Source organism: Rhinoraja longicauda, chromosome 20 (assembly GCF_053455715.1).
Source record: "Rhinoraja longicauda isolate Sanriku21f chromosome 20, sRhiLon1.1, whole genome shotgun sequence".
NCBI lineage: Eukaryota > Metazoa > Chordata > Chondrichthyes > Rajiformes > Arhynchobatidae > Rhinoraja > Rhinoraja longicauda.
The window spans coordinates 2,946,640-2,966,277 of record NC_135972.1 but is presented as its reverse complement, the minus strand read 5'-3'; the positions used below and the strand labels follow the sequence as shown (position 1 = coordinate 2,966,277).

The 19,638-nt window shown below is 47.4% G+C and overlaps 1 protein-coding gene across 5 annotated transcripts in view; it reads left to right on the top strand.

The window, feature by feature from the left end:
• iqsec3a (IQ motif and Sec7 domain ArfGEF 3a) overlaps positions 1 to 19,638 on the top strand; it is a 253,682-nt gene that overhangs the window by 216,313 nt on the left and 17,731 nt on the right. For all 5 annotated transcript variants that reach the window (XM_078416738.1, XM_078416737.1, XM_078416741.1 and 2 more), the window contains exons 9-12: positions 710 to 835; positions 1,768 to 1,867; positions 4,244 to 4,405; positions 8,581 to 8,673. In XM_078416738.1, the coding sequence (XP_078272864.1) occupies positions 710 to 835; positions 1,768 to 1,867; positions 4,244 to 4,405; positions 8,581 to 8,673 (481 nt within the window). The remainder of the gene's footprint in view (positions 1 to 709; positions 836 to 1,767; positions 1,868 to 4,243; positions 4,406 to 8,580; positions 8,674 to 19,638) is intronic.

Below are 19,638 nucleotides of genomic sequence, written 5' to 3'. Positions count from 1 at the left end.
GGTCGAGACCCTTCTTCAGAGAGTCTGAAGGATCTCGACCCAAAACGTCACCCATTCCTTCTCTCCACAGATGCTGAGTTACTCCAGCATATTGTATAAATCCAAAGTTTTGTATATAACCAACAATGCTTTGACATTTGATGTTAAGGCAAATGCAAAATGTAAAGAGGATGTATGAGCAAGTCACTGTGCTGGAGTAACTCAGCGGGACAAGTCAAGTCAAGTCAAGTCAAGTTTATTTGTCACGTACACATAAATGCGCAGTGAAATGAAAGATTACCCACAGTCCAACAACAAGAGTAATAAAAATAAGCAATAACACACACAATCAAACAAAAAGAAACATCCAGTCTCCTCCAGTCACTTCCTCACTGTGATGGAAGGCCAGAATGTCTTTTCTCTTCCCCTGCAGACTTCTCCTGCGGTCAGGCTGTTGTAGTTGCCACGTTCCACGCCGCGCCGGACGGTGAAAGCAGGCAGCATCTCTGGGGCGGGATGCCCCCTCCCCTGACATCAGTCTGAAGAAGGGTCTCGACCCGAAACGTCACCCATTCCTTCGCTCCAGAGATGCCGCCTGCCCTGCTGAGTTACTCCAGCATTCTGTGTCTACCCTTGTAATGTTGTCGTGTTCTGTCTGACGATGGCTGGCCAGCTAGTCATTGCTGGAGATCAGGCTGCAGAACAAACTCCATGTTTGGTGCCTCCACAGGACCTGTCCGTGCCCCACCGGCGGCTGGTGTGCTGCAGCCGGCTCTTTGAGGTTATGGACGTCAACAAAGCACAGAAGCACGCAGCCCATCAGCGGGAGGTGTTTCTCTTCAACGACCTGGTTGTGGTAAGAATCTCGCTCTTGCTGCTTACTAGGGTCGCCAACCGTCCCGTATCAGCCGGGACATCCCGAATTTTGGGCTAAATTGGTTCGTCCTGTACGGGACCGCCCTTGCTCCGTGTTCGGCCCGCGGGCCGCTGTAGGCCGGGGCAGTGTAGGCTAAAGGAACGTGTTCGGGGACACTCTAGGTCCGGACAGGGCAGGTCCGGACAGTGTAGGCCCGGAGGCCCGGGCGCCGCCTGCCGTAGGTTGCGTAGCAACCCGCCTCCCGGCCCGGGCGGCCGCCATTAGTGGAGCGGGAGCACGTGGCCGCTGGCCTGGGTGAGGTCACGTGGGGCACGCGGGGCGGTGACGTCACCTTGCCCCGTATTTGGGAGTGAGATACTCGGTGGGCCGAAGGACCTGTTTATGCGCTGTATCTCTAAACTACAAATAAATGTGGTTTCTAATATGGGAAGATGTCAGCTAATGGAAGGTCCTCAGCAATGGAGCACTGATCTAACCCAGGGAGTACCTGCACGAATGTGAGAATAGACAATAGACAATGGACAATAGACAATAGGTACAGGAGGAGGCCATTCGGCCCTTCGCATCATCACCGCCATTCACTGCTATCATGCCTGATCATCCACAATCTGTACCCCATTCCTGCCTTCTCCCCATAACCCCTGACTCTGCTATCTTTAAGAGCTCTATCTAACTCTCTCTTGAAAGCATCCAGAGAATTAGAATCCACTGCCTTCTGAGGCAGAGAATTCCACAAATTCACAACTCTCTGAGTGAAAAAGTTTTTCCTCATCCCCTTTCTAAATGGCCTACCCCTTATTCTTAAACTCTGGCCCCTGGTTCTGGACTCCCCCAACATCGGGAACATGTTCTCTGCCTCGAGCGTGTCCAACCCCTTAATAATCTTATATGATTTATTCTCTATATTACAGATACTTAAACTGTGTGCAAAAAAGAAAAGTTCCTCCACGTACACCTTCTACAAGTCCATAGGCTTGCTGGGAATACAGATGCATCTCTTTGAGACTGAATGTAAGTGTTTGCGAAATCCTATGGCTGATGCATGCTGAGTTATACATTGTACTTCCCAATCTCTATGGTTGGAATTGCTTTATTGAGGTAATAGTAACGTATTATTTGATTTATTTATTTACTCTCAGCGCTAAAGTAATTGGGAATTGTGTCTCAGATGGTAACGTGGGCCAGCCCCTCGCAGTGCAGCTGACCATTCATGGTACATCCCTCCTGATCTGGGACAGGGATTTATTGTGTATCCAATCTGCCAGTTTTGTATTGCCACCAGAAATCAAAGGCACATGACTGAGAGGGCGCAGAAGAAGAGTAGGAAAAAAACTGCAGATGCTGGTTAAAATCGAAGGTAGACACAAAATGCTGGCGTGACTCAGCGGGTCAGGCAGCATCTCGGTAGAGAAGGAATGGGTGCAGAAGGATTTCCCTGGGATATTGCCTGGATTGGAGGGTATTAGCTAAAAGGAGAGTGGTTTCAGGGGCAGTAGCGTTGCTACCTCACAGCGCCAGAGACCCGAGATCAATCCTATAGGTGCTGTTTGTGCAGAGTTTACACGTTCTCGCCGTGACCACGTGGGTTTTCTCCGGGTGCTCTGGTTTCCTCCCACACTTCAAAGACGTGCAGGTTAATTGACTTCGGTAAATTGTAAATTGTCCCTCGTGTATAAGATAGTGCTCGTGTATGGGGTTGATCGCTGGTCAGCATGGACTTGGTGGGCCGAAGGGCCTGTTTCCATGCTGTATCTCTAAAGTCTAAAAATCTAAAGGAGAGGTTGTGCAAACCTAGATTATTTTCTCTGGAGCACCAGAGGTTCTAAATGAACTATATAAAATGATTAGATTCAGATTCAGATTCAGAGATACAGCTCGGAAACAGACCCTTCGCCCCACCGGGTCCGCGCCGCCCAGCGATCCCCGCACATTAACACTATCCTACACACACTCGGGACATTTTACATTTAATTAACCCAGCCAATTAACCTACAAACCTGTACGTCTTTGGAGTGTGGGAGGAAACTGAAGATCTCGGAGAAAACCCACGCAGGTCACGGGGAGAACGTACAAACTCCATACAGACGGCGTCCGTAGTCGGGATCGAACCTGAGTCTCCGGCGCTAAATTCGCTGTAAGGCAGCAACTCTACCGCTGCGCCACCGTGCCGCCGGTGGACTTGGTGGGCCGAAGGGCCTGTTTCCACGCTGTATCTCTAAAGTCTAAAAATCTAAAGGAGAGGTTGTGCAAACCTGGATTATTTTCTCTGGAGCACCAGAGGTTCTAAATGAAGTATATAAAATGATTAAAGGTATAGATAGGGTCGATAGTCAGTCTATCTGCCAAGGTGGAAATGTCAAACTCTGAAGGGCATAGGTTAAAGGTGAGAGGGGCAAAGTTTAAAGCAGATTTGGGAGACAACTTTTCTTTGCAGAGAGAATAGTAGGTGCCTGGAACATGCTGCCAGAGAAGGTGGTAGATGCAGTAAACGAAAGCAATGTTTAAGAGGCATTTAGACAGAGATATCAGCAGACGGGGAGTAGAGCGATGTGGACCATGTGTGGCAAATAAGATTTGTTAATATTGGCATCATAATTTTCACTAGGGTTGCCAACTATCTCACTCCCAAATAAGGGACAAGGTGACATCACCGCCCCGCGCCCCACGTGACCTCACCTAGCCAGCGGCCACGTGCTCCCGCTCCACCAACGGCGGCCGCCCGGGCCGGAAGGCGGGTTGCTACGCAACCTCCGTTAGGCGGACACACTCGGCCCCGCTCCCCGAACACACTCCATTAGCCCACACTGCCCCAGCCAGTAAGCGCTGAACTACAGAGGCTTGGGGGCATTGGCTTTGTCTCTTTGCACTATTGTTTGTTTTTTATATGTGCGTGTGTGTGTATGTGTGTGTGTGTACATGTGTGCGTGTGTTTGTGCGTGTTTGTGTGTGTATGTGTGTGGGTGCATGTGTGTGTTTGTGCGTGTGTGTGTGTGTGTATATATATATATATATATATATATGAATGTATGTCACATATAAATATGTGAATATAGACCCAAAATGCTGGAGTAATTCAGTGGGACAGGCAGCATCTCTGGAGAGAAGGAATGGGTGACGTTTCGGGTCAAGACCCTTCTTCGGACTACAATATCTTTGGTTTAAACCAGCATATGCAGTTCCTTCCTACACATATGTATATATATATATGTGTGTGTGGCTATATGTATATATGTGTATATATATGCATACTGAACTTTTTTTCACATTTATCATATAGTGTAGAGTGTACTGTGTTTACTTATTCTGTTGTGCTGCTGCCAGTAGGAATGTCATTATTCCAAAAACACTCTGGACCCTTGACTAATCCCTGAGTGTTTTGCCCACCAGTTTACCCTCACGGGATCACCCTGGTGTCATCGGTGTCTGGCTCGGAGAAGAAGCAGGCACTGAGTCTCTGTGCACCAAGCTCGGAGGAGCTGCAGAAGTTCATTGAGGAGCTGAAGGAGTCAATAGCGGAAGTGACAGAGATGGAGCAGATTCGCATTGACTGTGAGTGGCTGCTGTATGTCTCCGTGCTTGTTTTCATCCCACGATGTTAACCTCTCACTTCAGCCCTGCTGGGTGAAACAAAAATCCTTTGTCTTTTGCAAATGTCATAATCGATGATTTCAGGGACTGTCTTTAGACTTTAGGGATGCAGCACGGAAACAAACCAGTCCCTTCGGCCCATCCTGTCCACTCTGACCAGCGATCAGTACACTAGTACATCAGTACATCAGTACATCAGTACACGAGCGCTATCCTACACACACTTGGGACAATTTACTTTTTTTTTAACCAAAGCCAATTAGCCTTCAAACCTGTACGTTTTTGGAGTGTAGGAGGAAACCGGAGCACCCGGAGAAAACCCTTGCGGTCACCGGGAGAACGTGCAAACTACGTACAAACAGCACCATAGTCAGGATCAAACCTGGGTCTCTGGCGCTGTGAGGCAGCAACTCTACCGCTGCGCCACCGTGCCACCCCTAAACATCTACAGCTCTACAACATCAGAGGGAGCTGAGAGGCAGCATCTTCTAGTATCCAGTACTGCTGGAAAACAACATGTCAATGTGATCGTATTATCAGCAAAACGCAAGGTGCTGGAGGAACTCAGCGGGTCAGGCAGCATCTGTGGAGGTAATGGACAGATGATGTTTCTGGTCTGGGCCCTTCTTCAGACCCAGCCTGGCCCGCTGAGTTCATCCGGCACCTTGTGTTTTGCTCAGAGTCCCAGCAGTGGACGCATTGCCACTGCCTCACAGTGCTGGACACCCAGGTTCGATCCTGACTTAGGGTGATGTCGGTGTGGAGCTCACACGTTCCTCCTGCGACCGCCTGGGTTTCTTCTGGGTGCTCCGGTTTCTTCCCACGTTCCGAAGATGTGCGGGTTTGTAGGTTTAGTGGCCCTCTGTAAACTGTCCCTGGTCTGTAGGACAGAACTAGTGTATGGGTGATCATTGGTCGGTGCGGACTCGGTGGGCCGAAGGGCCTGCTTCCACATTGTATCTCTAAACTAAAAGAGCTTGTAAAGAGTCACCAGGCTTTAGCGCCATCTTGATATAAAAGTTTAAATCAGGGTGATTACAATGCATTGAAAGACAATGACAGCAAAACCTTAATTTGTGTGCATTCATTTTTCAGATTCAGATTCAGATTCACAATTCATTTTTTGTAGCCACACAGTGAGGTGACATAAAATGCGTCAAAATATCTCACTGTAATACAAATAGTAATTTCATTGCCTGGTACAGAGCTCAAGGGGCTAGCGGAATCAAGGGATATGGGGAGAAGGCAGGCACGGGTTACTAGACAATAGACAATAGGTGCAGGAGGAGGCGATTCGGCCCTTCGAGCCAGCACCGCCATTCAATGTGATCATGGCTGATCATTCTCAATCAGTACCCCGTTCCTGCCCTCTCCCCATACCCCCTGACTCCGCTATCCTTAAGAGCTCTATCTAGCTCTCTCTTGAATGCATTCAGAGAATTGGCCCCCACTGCCTTCTGAGGCAGAGAATTCCACAGATTCACAACTCTCTGACTGAAAAAGTTTTTCCTCATCTCAGTTCTAAATGGCCTACCCCTTATTCTTAAACTGTGGCCCCTTGTTCTGGACTCCCCCAACATTGGGAACATGTTTCCTGCCTCTAACGTGTCCAACCCCTTAATAATCTTATACGTTTCGATAAGATCTCCTCTCATCCTTCTAAATACCAGCGTGTACAAGCCTAGTCGCTCCAGTCTTTCAACATACGACAGTCCCGCCAATCCACTGATAGTGGATGATCAGCCATGATCACAATGAATGGTGGTGCTGGCTCGAAGGGCCAGATGGCCTCCTCCTGCACCTATTTTCCTTGTCTATATAATTGCCTGACTTATTTATTCAAGTGGGATACTATCCAATTGCTTTTCATCTTCAAAAATCAAACCGTGCAGGAAAGGTGATGATAAATGGATCCCTGCAGTATCAACTTTCTTCTGAGTAATGCGGCTGGTGGAAGAAACGATGGAAATATTAAGATTCAAATTAAGATTAAATTCTTGACGGCATCCGTTGAGGATGAGTGAGTTGCCTCGGGTAATTTTGGTAAATAAATCTTCATCGGGTGGCACGGTAGAGTTGCTGCCTGACAGCGCTTACAGCGCTAGAAACCCAGGTTCCATCCTGACTACGGGTGCTGTTCTGTTCTGACTTTGTACGTTCTCCCCGTGACCTGCCTGGGTTTTCTCCGAGAACGTCGGTTTCCTCCTACACTCCAAAGGCGCACAGGTTTGTAGGTTAATGGACTTGGTATAAATGTGAAAATTGTCCCTGGTGTAGGTTAGTGTTAGTGTGCGGGGATCGCTGGTCAGTGGGACTCGGTGGGCCGAAGGGCCTGTTTCCGCGCTGTATCTCTAAGCAAAAAAAAAAAATGTAGTGCCGGTGCCTCAGCCTGGGAGATGGGTAATGAAGGCCCAGAGCAGTCTGCTTCCCTTCCTGGCAGGCTGAGCTGAAAGCTTGTGAAAGCTGGATTAGCATCCGACAAAGTGTCCATGTTCAATGAGGTTGGCACGCACTGCCTCCTCTCCCCCACTGAAACTGCATCTCATTGCCACCGTCAGAGGATTGTGAATCAGCAGGCCAGCACACTCAAACTAGTGATCTATGATCCCTTAAAGGAATTGTCAAAGTGAATCCAATTTTACGCCATGTTGATAAATTTCACACGAACATGATTTTTTTTTTCTTTTTCTGGCACTGCATCTTAAGGTACAAAATTTGGAGAAAGATAAACATAAATCATGCCTACGGATGTAAAGCAAATCCAGAGGTCGACACAAGAGCAGATCAAATACACACTCACACTAGGGTCGCCAACTGTCCCGTATTAGCCGGGACATCCCGTATTTTGGGCTAGATTGGTTTGTCCCGTACGGGACCGCCCTTGTCCCGTATTAGGCCCGCGGGCTGCTGTCGGCCGGGACAGTGTAGGCTAACGGAGTGTGTTCGGGGAGCGGGGCCGAGTGTGTTCGCCTGGCGGAGGTTGCGTAGCAACCCGCCTCCCGGCCCGGGCGGCCGTCATTGGTGGAGCGGGAGCACGTGGCCGCTGGCTGGGTGAGGTCACGTGGGGCGCGGGGCGGTGATGTCACCCTTTGTCCCGTATTTGGGAGTGGGGAAGTTGGCAACCCTACTAATACGGGGCAAGGGCGGTCCTGTACGGGACAAACCAATTTAGCCCAAAATACGGGATGTCCCGGCTAATACGGGACAGTTGGCGACCCAGTGGAGACAGATACAATAGTGGTGTTTAAAAGACTTTTAGATGGGCACATGGAAATGCAGGGAATGGACGGATCTGGATAGTGTGCAGGCAGTGGAGATTAGTTTAACTTGGTGTCATGTTGAGCACAGATATTGTGGGCTGAAGGGCCTGTTCTTGTGTTCTACTGTTCTATGATGTATATTTTAAGGTCCCCTCCTTGGAAGGTTATCATGAAATAATCCTCCTCCCAAAGCATTCGGACCTTATATCCCCAACAGATTAGTTATCATTTAATTCCATAAAGGCAATAATTTACAGAAATATAACAGACTTTGGCCCAATGTGTACGTAGGAACTGCAGATTCAGGTTTGAACTGAAGATAGACACAAAGACCTGGAGTAACTCAGCGGGACAGGCAGCATCTCTGGAGAGAAGGAATGGGTGACATTCCGGATCATGACCCTTCTTCAGACCGAGAGTCAGGGAAAAGGGAGAAGAGAGATACAGACGGTGATGTGGAGAGTTATAGAACAAATTAAGGAAAGGTATACAAAAGTAACGACGATAAAGGAAACGGGCCATTGTTAGCTGTGGGCTAGGTGAAAATGAGTTACAGACAATGAGACTCAACAAGACCACTTTGAAGCTGGTATAAATACTTGGATGGGAGAGGGATGGAGAGAGGGGGATGCAAGGGTTACATGAAGTTAGAAGAATCTATATTCATACCGCTTGGTTGTACGGTGAGCTGGGGAAATATGAGGTGCTGTTCCTCCAATTTGGGCTGGGCCTCGCTCTGACAATGGAGGAGGCCCAGGACAGAGAGGTCAGTGTGGGAGTGGGGAGGGGAATTAAAGTGTTTGGCAACCGGGAGCTCAGTTAGGCCCAGGTGGACTGGATATCTTATTAATGGTTCATCTCAACTGTTGTCTCCAGGGGAGCTGGAAAAGCAGCAGGGATCGAAACTCACTTCCACAAAGAACAACGGAGCTCAGCTGAACATCCGGACCAGGTCCACATCGCCGCCAGGTCAGGCCGCTATGTTTACTACTCATGGGGGCAGAGAGGCAGCACTGCTCTGTCTGTGAGGAGCTTGCACCAGCCTGGTGATCTGACAACACAATACACACTCACCACATACCTGTGTAAGAAGGATCTGCAGATGCTGGTTCAAACCATAGACACAAAAAGCTGGAGTGACTGGGTGGCACGGTGGCGCAGCGGTAGAGTTGCTGCCTTACAGCGAATGCAGCGCCGGAGACCCGGGTTCGATCCCGACTACGGGCGCTGTCTGTACGGAGTTTATAGACAATAGGTGTAGGAGGAGGCCATTCGGCCCTTCGAGCCAGCACCGCCATTCAATGTGATCATGGCTGATCATTCTCAATCAGTACCCCGTTCCTGCCTTCTCCCCATACCCCCTGACTCCGCTATCCTTAAGAGCTCTATCCAGCTCCCTCTTGAATGCATTCAGAGAATTGGCCTCCACTGCCGTCTGAGGCAGAGAATTCCACAGATTCACAACTCTCTGACTGAAAAAGTTTTTCCTCATCTCAGTTCTAAATGGCCTACCCCTTATTCTTAAACTGTGGCCCCTTGTTCTGGACTCCCCCAACATTGGGAACATGTTTCCTGCCTCTAACGTGTCCAACCCCTTAATAATCTTATACGTTTCGATAAGATCTCCTCTCATCCTTCTAAATTCCAGTGTATTCCAGTTTGTGCGTTGTTTTTACGTTCTCCCCGTAACCTGCGTGGGTTTTCTCCGAGATCTTCGGTTTCCTCCCACACTCCAAAGACGTGCAGGTTTGTAGGTTAATTGGCTTGGTGTAAATGTAAACATTGTCCCCAGTGGGTCTTCTTCTTTCATGTCCTTCATCCAAATGGTACATTACAGAATAGTGTTAGTGTGCGAGGATCGCTGGGCGGTGCGGACCCGGTGGGCCGAAGGGCCTGTTTCCGCGCTGTATCTCTAAACTAAACTAAAATAAACTTAGCGGGACAGGAGAGAAGGAATGGGTGATGTTTCTGGTAACTCCAGCTTCTTGTGTCTATCTCACTACATACCTCACAGACACAACGTGAAGCCTGGAGTTAAAGTGGGAGCAGGAGGTTTGTTTCACCAACTTGCCTCCCCAACGAGATCGGATACTGTTGTGTCACTAGTTTTAAAGAGTTTTTTAGTTTTAGAGATACAGCGTGGAAACAAGCCCTTCAACCAACCGCCGACCAGCAATCCCTGCACACTAACACTATCATACACACACACACACACTAGGGACAAGTTACACTTATACCAAGCCAATTAACCTACAAACCTGCACGTCTTTGGAGTGTGGGAGGAAACCAAAGATCTTGGAGAAAACCCAGGCAGGTCACGGGGAGAACGTACAAACTCCGTACAGACGGCACCCGTAGTCAGGATGGAACCCGGGTCTCCGGCGCTGCATTCGCTGTAAGGCAGCAACTCTACCGCTGCGCCACCGTGCATAAAGAGCTGTTGCTGAAATGTAAACATGTCAGATTATTTTGAATTTACGTTTTAAAACTGGTGAAAAGAAAATAGGTTTTGTTTCCACATGTCTTGGGTCAGAAGCATTCAATATATTTAAGAGAAAATAATCCAACCTATTTAATGCTCTTTCGTTCACTTTTCTATTTGTGACTTCTGCAGTCTTTTAGTTTACTTTAGGTTATTAATGTCACGGGTACTGAGGTACAGAGAAAGGCTTTTTTGTTGCGTGTTAACCAGCCAGCAAAAAGACTATGGTAGACACAAAATGCTGGAATAACTCAGCGGGTCAGGCAGCATCTCTGGAGAGAAGGAATGGGTGACGTTTCGGGTCGAGACCCTTCTTCAGACTGTTGTCAGGGAATGGGGCGGTCCCGCCCCGAAAAGTCACCCATTCCTCCTCTCCAGAGATGCTGCCTGACCCGCTGAGTTACTCCAGCATTTTGTGTCTACCTTCGATTTAAACCAGCATCTGCAGTTTTCTTTCCTAAGCAAAAAGACTATATATGATTGCAATTAAGCCGCCCACAGTGTACAGATACAGGATAAAGGGAATAACGTTTAGTGCAAGATAAAGTCCAGTAAAGATAGTCCGATTACAGATAGTCCGAGCGAGGGTCACCAATGGGGTAGATAGTATATCAGGACCACTCTCTCTGGTTGTGGCAGGATGATTCAGTTGCCTGATAAATGATGGGAGAGGGGAGAAGAGGGCGTGACCGGGGTGAGACTGGTCCTTCATGATGCTGCTGGCCTTGCCGAGGCAGCGTGAGGTGTAGATGGAGTCAATGGTTCATCATCTGGTTTTCGTCTCTGCAATGTTGCCAGGTCATGTTTCGCACAGTAAAACAAAGGATGATTACTTTATAGAAACATAGAAAATAGGTGCAGGAGGAGGCCATTCGGCCCTTCGAGCCAGCACCGCCATTCATCGTGATCATGGCTGATCATCCACAATCAGTAACCCGTGCCTGCCTTCTCCCCACATCCCTTGATTCCACTAGACCCTAGAGCTCTATCTAACTCTCTTTTCAATTCATCCAGTGAATTGGCCTCCACTGCCCTCTGTGGCAGAGAATTCCACAAATTCACAACTCTCTGGGTGAAAAAGTTCCTTCTCACCTCAGTTTTAAATGGCCTCCCCTTTATTCTAAGACTGTGGCCCCTGGTTCTGGACTCGCCCAACATTGGGAACATTTTTCCTGCATCTAGTTTGTCCAGTCCTTTTATAATTTTATATCATAGCTTGCAGTTATTATAATCCCACTGGCAGTCATTGCATGTGATTTTTTATCAGGTATTACCATAATAGCTCCGTCTTGGGATCATCAGAGATTGCTTTGTGGTTCATCCATGTCATTTGAAGCCTTCAATTGTATTTCATCCTGTACCTTGCTTCCAAGTTAATTTTGTTCTATTATTCGATGCATCAACCTGCAAGCACATTGGAGATTTGTAATCATTTTCAAGAATCAATTGTTCTGCTTAATCATACAAATATTACTGTCTCAGTGTGTTGAGTGGGAGTGTTGAATGCTCTTGAGTGCTTTTGAAATTGGAGGAGCGTTATAAAGCTGAAGTAAACAAATAAGCCAACACTTTATTCAGTTCGGCTTATGTCCGTAGATTTGAATACAAACAGTTTAGTTTATTGTCACGTGTACCGAGGTACAGTGAAAAGCTTTTGTTGCGTGCTAACCAGTCAGCGGAAAGATGATACATGATTACAATCGGTCCAATTACAGTGTGCAGATACATGATAAGGGAATAACGTTTAGTGCAAGGTAAAGCCAGCAGAGTCCGATCAAGGATAGTCCGAGGGTCACCAGTGAGTAGTCCAGCACTGCTCTCTGGTTGTGGTGGGATGGTTCAGTTGCCCGGGAAGAAACTGTTCCTCAATCTGGTGGTGTGCGTTTCCACACTTCTACACCTTTTGCCAAGAAATTGAATGCTGAAAGTATGTAAGAAGGAACTGTAGATGTTGTTTTAAACCGAAGATAGACACAAAAAAGCTGGAGTAACTCAGCGGGACAGGCAGCATCTCTGGAGAGAAGGAATGGGTGACGTTTCGGGTCGAGATTCTTGTGCAGACTGGTTATAACTTTGCAATATAATTCCTGCTCCCATCTAGAAAGGGCAAGAGATTGACTTGCGTAATCAAGGAAAAGATTTGGGAATTGGAGTGAGACTGAAGGAAGGGGCTAGTAGGAATAAGTAAGGAGAACGGACATGTTACATTAGGGAGGATGGCGGTCATGTACAGAGGTAGGACAAGCTGCAAATGGGGAATACAGACATTAACAAAGTCATACCAAGGTTCATAAGTAAAAGAGAAAGAGTGAAACAGAGCTTGATGTAAAATCATTCGAGGCAGATGAATTTAATATGACATCAGCTTTGTCTTTACTCTTTATACTCCAATCACTTAACTAAAGGTTAAGTTTCTATTATCTTTAAATGTCTCCTTTTTGTTTTATTAAGCACAAGCCTCAGGGTAATGCATGGTCCTTAAACACAAGTGTTTTTTAATTGTGACTCTGCCGTTTTGTTCTTTCTAAGATACAGATTTAGGGCAACACAGTGGTGTAGCTGGTTGAGCCGCTGTCTCACGGTGCCAGAGACCTGCCTTTGGCTGCTGTCTATGTGGAGTTTGCACGTTCTCCCTGTAATTATATGGGTTTCCTCCGGGTGCTCCGGTTTCCTCCCACATCCCAAAGACGTGCGGGTTTGCAGATCAGTTGGTCTCTGTTACTTGCCCCCTAGGGTGTAGGGAGTTGGTGGGAAAGTGGGATAACATAGAACTGGTGTGACAATAGACAATAGACAATAGGTGCAGGAGTAGGCCATTCAGCCCTTCGAGCCAGCACCGCCATTCAATGCGATCATGGCTGATCACTCTCAATCAGTACCCCGTTCCTGCCTTCTCCCCATACCCCCTCACTCCGCTATCCTTAAGAGCTCTATCCAGCTCTCTCTTGAAAGCATCCAACGAACTGGCCTCCACTGCCTTCTGAGGCAGAGAATTCCACACCTTCACCACTCTCTGACTGAAAAAGTTCTTCCTCATCTCTGTTCTAAATGGCCTACCCCTTATTCTTAAACTGTGGCCCCTTGTTCTGGACTCCCCCAACATTGGGAACATGTTATCTGCCTCTAATGTGTCCAATCCCCTAATTATCTTATATGTTTCAATAAGATCCCCCCTCATCCTTCTAAATTCCAGTGTATACAAGCCCAATCGCTCCAGCCTTTCAACATACGACAGTCCCGCCATTCCGGGAATTAACCTAGTGAACCTACGCTGCACGCCCTCCATAGCAAGAATATCCTTCCTCAAATTTGGAGACCAAAACTGCACACAGTACTCCAGGTGCGGTCTCACCAGGGCCCGGTACAACTGTAGAAGGACCTCTTTGCTCCTATACTCAACTGTGAGCGGGAGATCGATGGTCGGCGTGGACCCGGTGGGCTGAAGGGCCTGTTTCCATGCTGTAACTCTAAACTCTGAACTAAACTAAACAATTAAGACAAACATGTGTCTTTCCACATGCCACTCTGAAGGACTGATGTTTTGATCCAGAATCAATATCTAGTATTTCCAGTACGGATTCAAGTCCAGTATGAAATAATTGGAGATGGCAAGACTGCAAAGCTTTGATTTGATGCAGAGCTGTGGGTTCAGGCATGATCTACTTGAATGTAGGTCACGCCTTGGACAGGTACATGGTCAGGAAAGATTGGCCTGGTACATGGATAGGAAAAGCTGGACAGGTACGTAGATAGGAAAGGTTGGACAGGTACATGGATAGGAAAGGTTTGGTGGGATAAATGTGGGCAGATGGGACTAGCTGAGATGGGGCACCTTAGTTGGCATGGCCAAGTTACTGGAAGGCTCAGTTTCCCTGCTGTATGACACTATGTCTCTATGAATGGCCAAGATACTGGTAATTCCCCAGTATTACCCTCATGTCCAGACAGTCGTAGACCACTGTAATCGCTTCTGGTCAAATGACCTTCTGTGCATTGATCTTCTTCCTCAAATACTTTCTCGCCTGGCTGAACTTTCAGAAAAACATTCAACTCTTGAAATTAGCTATCAACACTTGTGAAGTCGGCCACAGTTCCAAGCATCATTTTTTAAAATTGGTTTCTTAGAGCCCCTATGAATGAGTAATCTCTTTACCGCCTTTCCAAATATAAATATAATAGCATTTCACTTTAAACAAAAAAGCATTTATCCAGTTTAAACGGGTGAGTGAATCTGCAGCACGCAGCCAGAATGACAAAGACTGGACATGAATCGATGTCTCTGCACTCTAACACAAGACACCAAATGAGGACAGGTTTATTTTAATTCACGAATGCAATATTAATGCAGGATTACTAAACAAGATCAGGCATAGCGACGGGAATCAGTTGGAGGATCAGAGGACCAGGAGTGGGCTTTACTACACCTCGAGCCCACTAGGCTTGGGTACTTGTTGTTAAGCTGGAACTTAAGTGTAACAGGTAGTTACACTGGAATTTAGAAGGACGAGAGGGGATCTTATCGAAACGTATAAGATTATTAAGGGGTTGGACACGTTAGAGGCAGGAAACATATTCCCAATGTTGGGGGAGTCCAGAACCAGGGGCCACAGTTTAAGAATAAGGGGTAGGCCATTTAGAACAGAGACGAGGAAAAAACGTTTTCAGTCAGAGAGTTGTGAATCTGTGGAACTCTCCGCCTCAGAAGGCAGTGGAGGCCAATTCTCTGAATGCATTCAAGAGAGAGCTAGATAGAGCTCTTAAGGATAGCGGAGTCAGGGGGTATGGGGAGAAGGCAGGAACGGGGTACTGATTGAGAATGATCAGCTATGATCACATTGAATGGTGGTGTTGGCTTGAAGGGCCGAATGACCTACTCCTGCACCTATTGTCTATTGTCTATAAGCTGGAAGGAGTGCAGGGAAGATTTACAAGGATGTTGCCAAGACTGGAGGAGCTGAGCTCTGGGGAGGGTTTGGACAGGCTAGGACTTTATTCCTTGGGGCGCAGAAGGCTGAGGGGTGATGTTGTAGAGGTGTACAAAGGGGATAGACACAGTCAATGCGCAGTCATTCACTCAGTTACAAGAGAATGAAGAAACAAAGAACATACTGTAGGTTTAAGGTGAGAGGGGCAAGATTTAACAGGAACCTGACGGGCAACTATTTCACTGAATGGGTGGTGGGTGTATGGAACGAGCTGCCAGAGGAGGTAGTTGAGACCCACCGAGTCCACCCCCAACCACGATCACCCTGTTCACAAACACTATCCTACACACGAGGGGCATTTTACAATTTTACTTAAGCCAATTAAACTAAAACCTGCACGTCTTTGGAATGTGGGAGGAAACTGGAGCACCCAGAGAAAACCCACGTGGTTACAGGGAAGAACCTACAAACTCCGTACAGACAGCACCAATGGTCAGGATTGAGCCCGGGACTCTTGTGCTGTGAGGCAGCAACTCTACCGCTGCGCCACTTGTATCCACCTATTACCTGCCAGGCTTTGTCCTGCCCACACTTCTCTCTTCCAGCTTCCCCCCCACCCCCCCCCCCCCAACTACAGTCAGTGTGAAAAAACACCCTGACCCGATAAATCACCTGTCCATCTCCTCCAGAGATGCTGCCTGACCCGCTGAGTTACTTTGCTTTTTTTATGCTTGACTGATTTGACAGGTTACCGATTGTGGGTGATCAGCCATGATCACAATGAGTGGCGGTGCCGGCTCAAAGGGCCAAATGGCCTCCTCCTGCACCTATTTTCTATGTTTCTATGACAGGGATGGCTGGTGGCAAGAGTGTATTCATTGGGCGTGAATACCTGGATCCAATCCAGACATGCCCAGGCATCTATCTCTACCCGGCTGGGCTAGGCGTTCAACTAAATCCTGTCAGAATGATGTACGATGTACAAAGTTCATTCCATCAAGTCCACACGCAGCACTCTCAGTGCTAACTTTTAGAAATGAATTCCAAGACAATACTGCTTAAAAACCAGTCAAAACCCTGAATGCATTAAATCTTTAATCTTACTTAAAAATAACAAAATCTATTCCATTTCTGTTGGAGTTAATTGTGTTAACTAGATATTTAATAGACCTTTATGGAAGGAACATTGACAAAAGCTACCAAACAGCAAGCTAAAACCATACCATAACTGTTTCTCCGTGTCATAAGGCAGGAGGGGAAGAATGTTTGGTTCGGCTCTTTGCCAATTAAGCTTTTCTTCCTGAAAATAGGGTTTGTTTCAATTTCTCAGCTGTAATATATGTCAGTAGCTTCAACATTAGCTTCAAGGGCGGAAAACAGAGAGGATGAGACGGAGTTTCTTCCCACAGGCCATCAGGACTGTTAACTCATATCACCAGGGACTAATTTAATTTACTGTATTAATTTATTTTTTGTGTTAAAATTTTTAAAATTTTAACACAAAAAATAAATTAATACAGTAAATTAAATTAGTCCCTGGTGATATGAGAGTCCCTGGTGAAACTCCGTCTCATCCTCTCTGTTTTCACAGCTTGGACAGCGGAGGCGTTTGCCTGACCGTAGCAGCTGGAACAGTCCGTTACTGGGGTGTGTGAAGGGTTGTGTGAAGGGGTGATCGATGGTCGGCATGGACTCGGTGGGCTGAACAGCCTATTTCCACGCTATGTCTCTAAACTAATCTCCACTAAACAATTTAGGTAGTACTTGAAAAAATAACCTGATTGAGCTTTTTTTAAATTTAGTTGAAGTTTGATAGTAACTCCAAAATGTGTGGCTGATTCCATTCGGATGTGTTCATTCTGAAATAGGTGTGACTTGCCTTTTATCTCTTTCAGACATGACGTGGAAATGCCCTCATAAGCATGGTGGTATTTCTGTTAAAGAGTCACGTAGACAGACATATCACCAGGCTGGCTGGCTTTCTGTCGGATATTCAACAATGTGCTGGCAGGTGAATCTTGGGCCGAAGGGCCTGGTCCTGCTCGCTAATCTGTAAAAAGATTAGATGTCCTGCTAGAATAGATGTCAAGTTTAGTTCAGTGTCGTTTAGTGTAGAGATACAGTATGGAAACAGGCCCTTCGGCCCACCGAGTCCACGCCGACCATCGATCCCCGCACATTAACACTATCCTACACACACTAGGGACAATTGTTGCAGTTACCCAGCCAATTAACCTACATACCTGTACGTCTTTGGTGTGTGGGAGGAAACCGAAGATCTCGGAGAAAACCCACGCAGGTCACGGGGAGAACGTACAAACTCCATACAGACGGCGCCCGTAGTCAGGATCGAACCTGAGTCTCCGGCACTGCATTCGCTGTAAGGCAGCAACTCTACCGCTGCGCCACCGTGTCGCTGATGATTGGAATGCATCAAGGAAAACTACCTAACTACGTGGCTTATGAAACACCCTTGAGGGGGAACCTCATTGAAACTGGTCCTAGAATAATGAAAGGCCTGGATAGAGTGGATGTGGAGAGGATGTTTCCACTGGTGGGAGAGTCTGGGACCAGAGGTCACAGCCTCAGAATTAAAGGACACTCTTTTAGAAAGGAGGTGAGGAGGAACTTCTTTAGTCAGAGGGTAGTTAATCTGTGGAACTCATTGCCACAGAGGGCTGTGGAGGCCAAGTCAGTGGATATTTTTAAGGCAGAGACAGACAAATTCTTGATTAGAACGGGTGTCAAGGGTTATGGGGAGAAGGCAGGAAAATGGGATTAGGAAGCTGAGATCAGCCATGATTGAATAGCGGAGTGGACTCGATGGGCCGAAAGGCCTCATTCTACTCCTATAACTTGGGAATGTGTGAACTATGAAGGGTCCTGACTCGAAACGTCACCTCTCCATGTTTTCCAGAGATGCTGCCAGACCCACTGAGTTGCTCCAGCACTTTGTGTCTCTTTTTGTAAACCAGCATCTGCAGCTCCTTGTGTTGGCGTGAGAAAGGTATGGGATCTGATGTTGTACGGCTGGGCTGAAGTGGGTACTTCACACTTGTCTACCATATATAGTGGCTGTCTCTGGAGTCCATGGACAATGTATCACCTGCATGTTAGGTCCCTTTAGTTTATACAATCGATAAACTATTCAACAAGTAGTGAGTTGTAGACAGCAACATTAACTGAAATGACTGACTATCGTTGCTGCCTCCTCGGGACACTAAACAATTTAATTAGTCGGGAAATTGTGCGGAACACTGCCACAAAATCAAAACATATTAGGGAACATGCTGTATAAAAATGACTTTCTGACAGTTTTGAAATATGACCAGTGCCAGTAAACGGAAATCACACATTAGTTCAGTGGAGAAAATGACAACGAGAGGGCATCTTTCAACACTTCTAACAGGGTGTGATGTAGGAGTGCCAACTATCATCGCCCCGCGCCCCACGTGACCTCACCCAGCCGGCGGCCATGTGCTCCCGCTCCACCCATGGCAGCCGCCCGGGCCGGGAGGCGGGTTGCTACACCACCTCCGTTAGGCGGCACCCGGGCCTCTGGACCTACACTGTCCGGACCTACACTGTCCGGACCTACACCGTCCGGACCTAGAGTGCCCGGACCTAGAGTGTCCGGGCCAACACTGTCCGGGCCTACACTGTCCAGGCCTAGAGTGTCCGGGCCTACACTGTCTGGATCTAGAGTGTCCGGGCCTACAGTGTCCGGACCTAGAGTGTCCGGGCCTACACTGTCTGGATCTAGAGTGTCCGGGCCTACACTGTCCGGGCCTACACTGTCCAGGCTTAGAGTGTCCGGGCCTACACTGTCTGGGCCTACAGTGCCTCTCGGGCCAAATACAGGACAAGGGGGGTCCAGTACAGGACAAACCAATTTAGCCCAATATCCGGGATGTCGTGGCTAATACGGGACAGTTGGCAACCCTAGAGTGATATTACCATTAACGCTGTCATTATTTAACATTAGCAATGGGATTACACCGTGACAAAGCAGGAAGATGATGTCCCAGCAAAACAACAGTCAGAGAATGATGATTGCTTCCAACTAAGATGGTTTTCCTTTAGCAGAGTTTTGTCTGGCTGTGCTCTGCTGTTCTGTCTGTATCAGTGAGCCTACTAAGGCTCCGGGCAAGTTAGTTCAAGTTTGTCTGTTTATCTATCCTTGTATATCGGGTATGGGGAGAAGGCAGGAACGGGGTACTGATTGAGAGTGATCAGCCATGATCGCATTGAATGGCGGTGCTGGCTCGAAGGGCTGAATGGCCTCCTCCTGCACCTATTGTCTATTGACCCCAAGACTAATCATCAGCCACTGAACTACTTTAGAGACAAAGATATACACAGATGAGCCGAAACATTGTGACCACTGACAGGCGAAGTGAATAACATTGATTATCTTGTTACAATGGTACCTGTCTAGGGGTGGGATATATTAGGCAGCAAGTGAACAGTCAGTTCTTGAAGTTGATGTGTTGGATGCAGGAGAAATGGGCAGGAGTAAGGACCTGA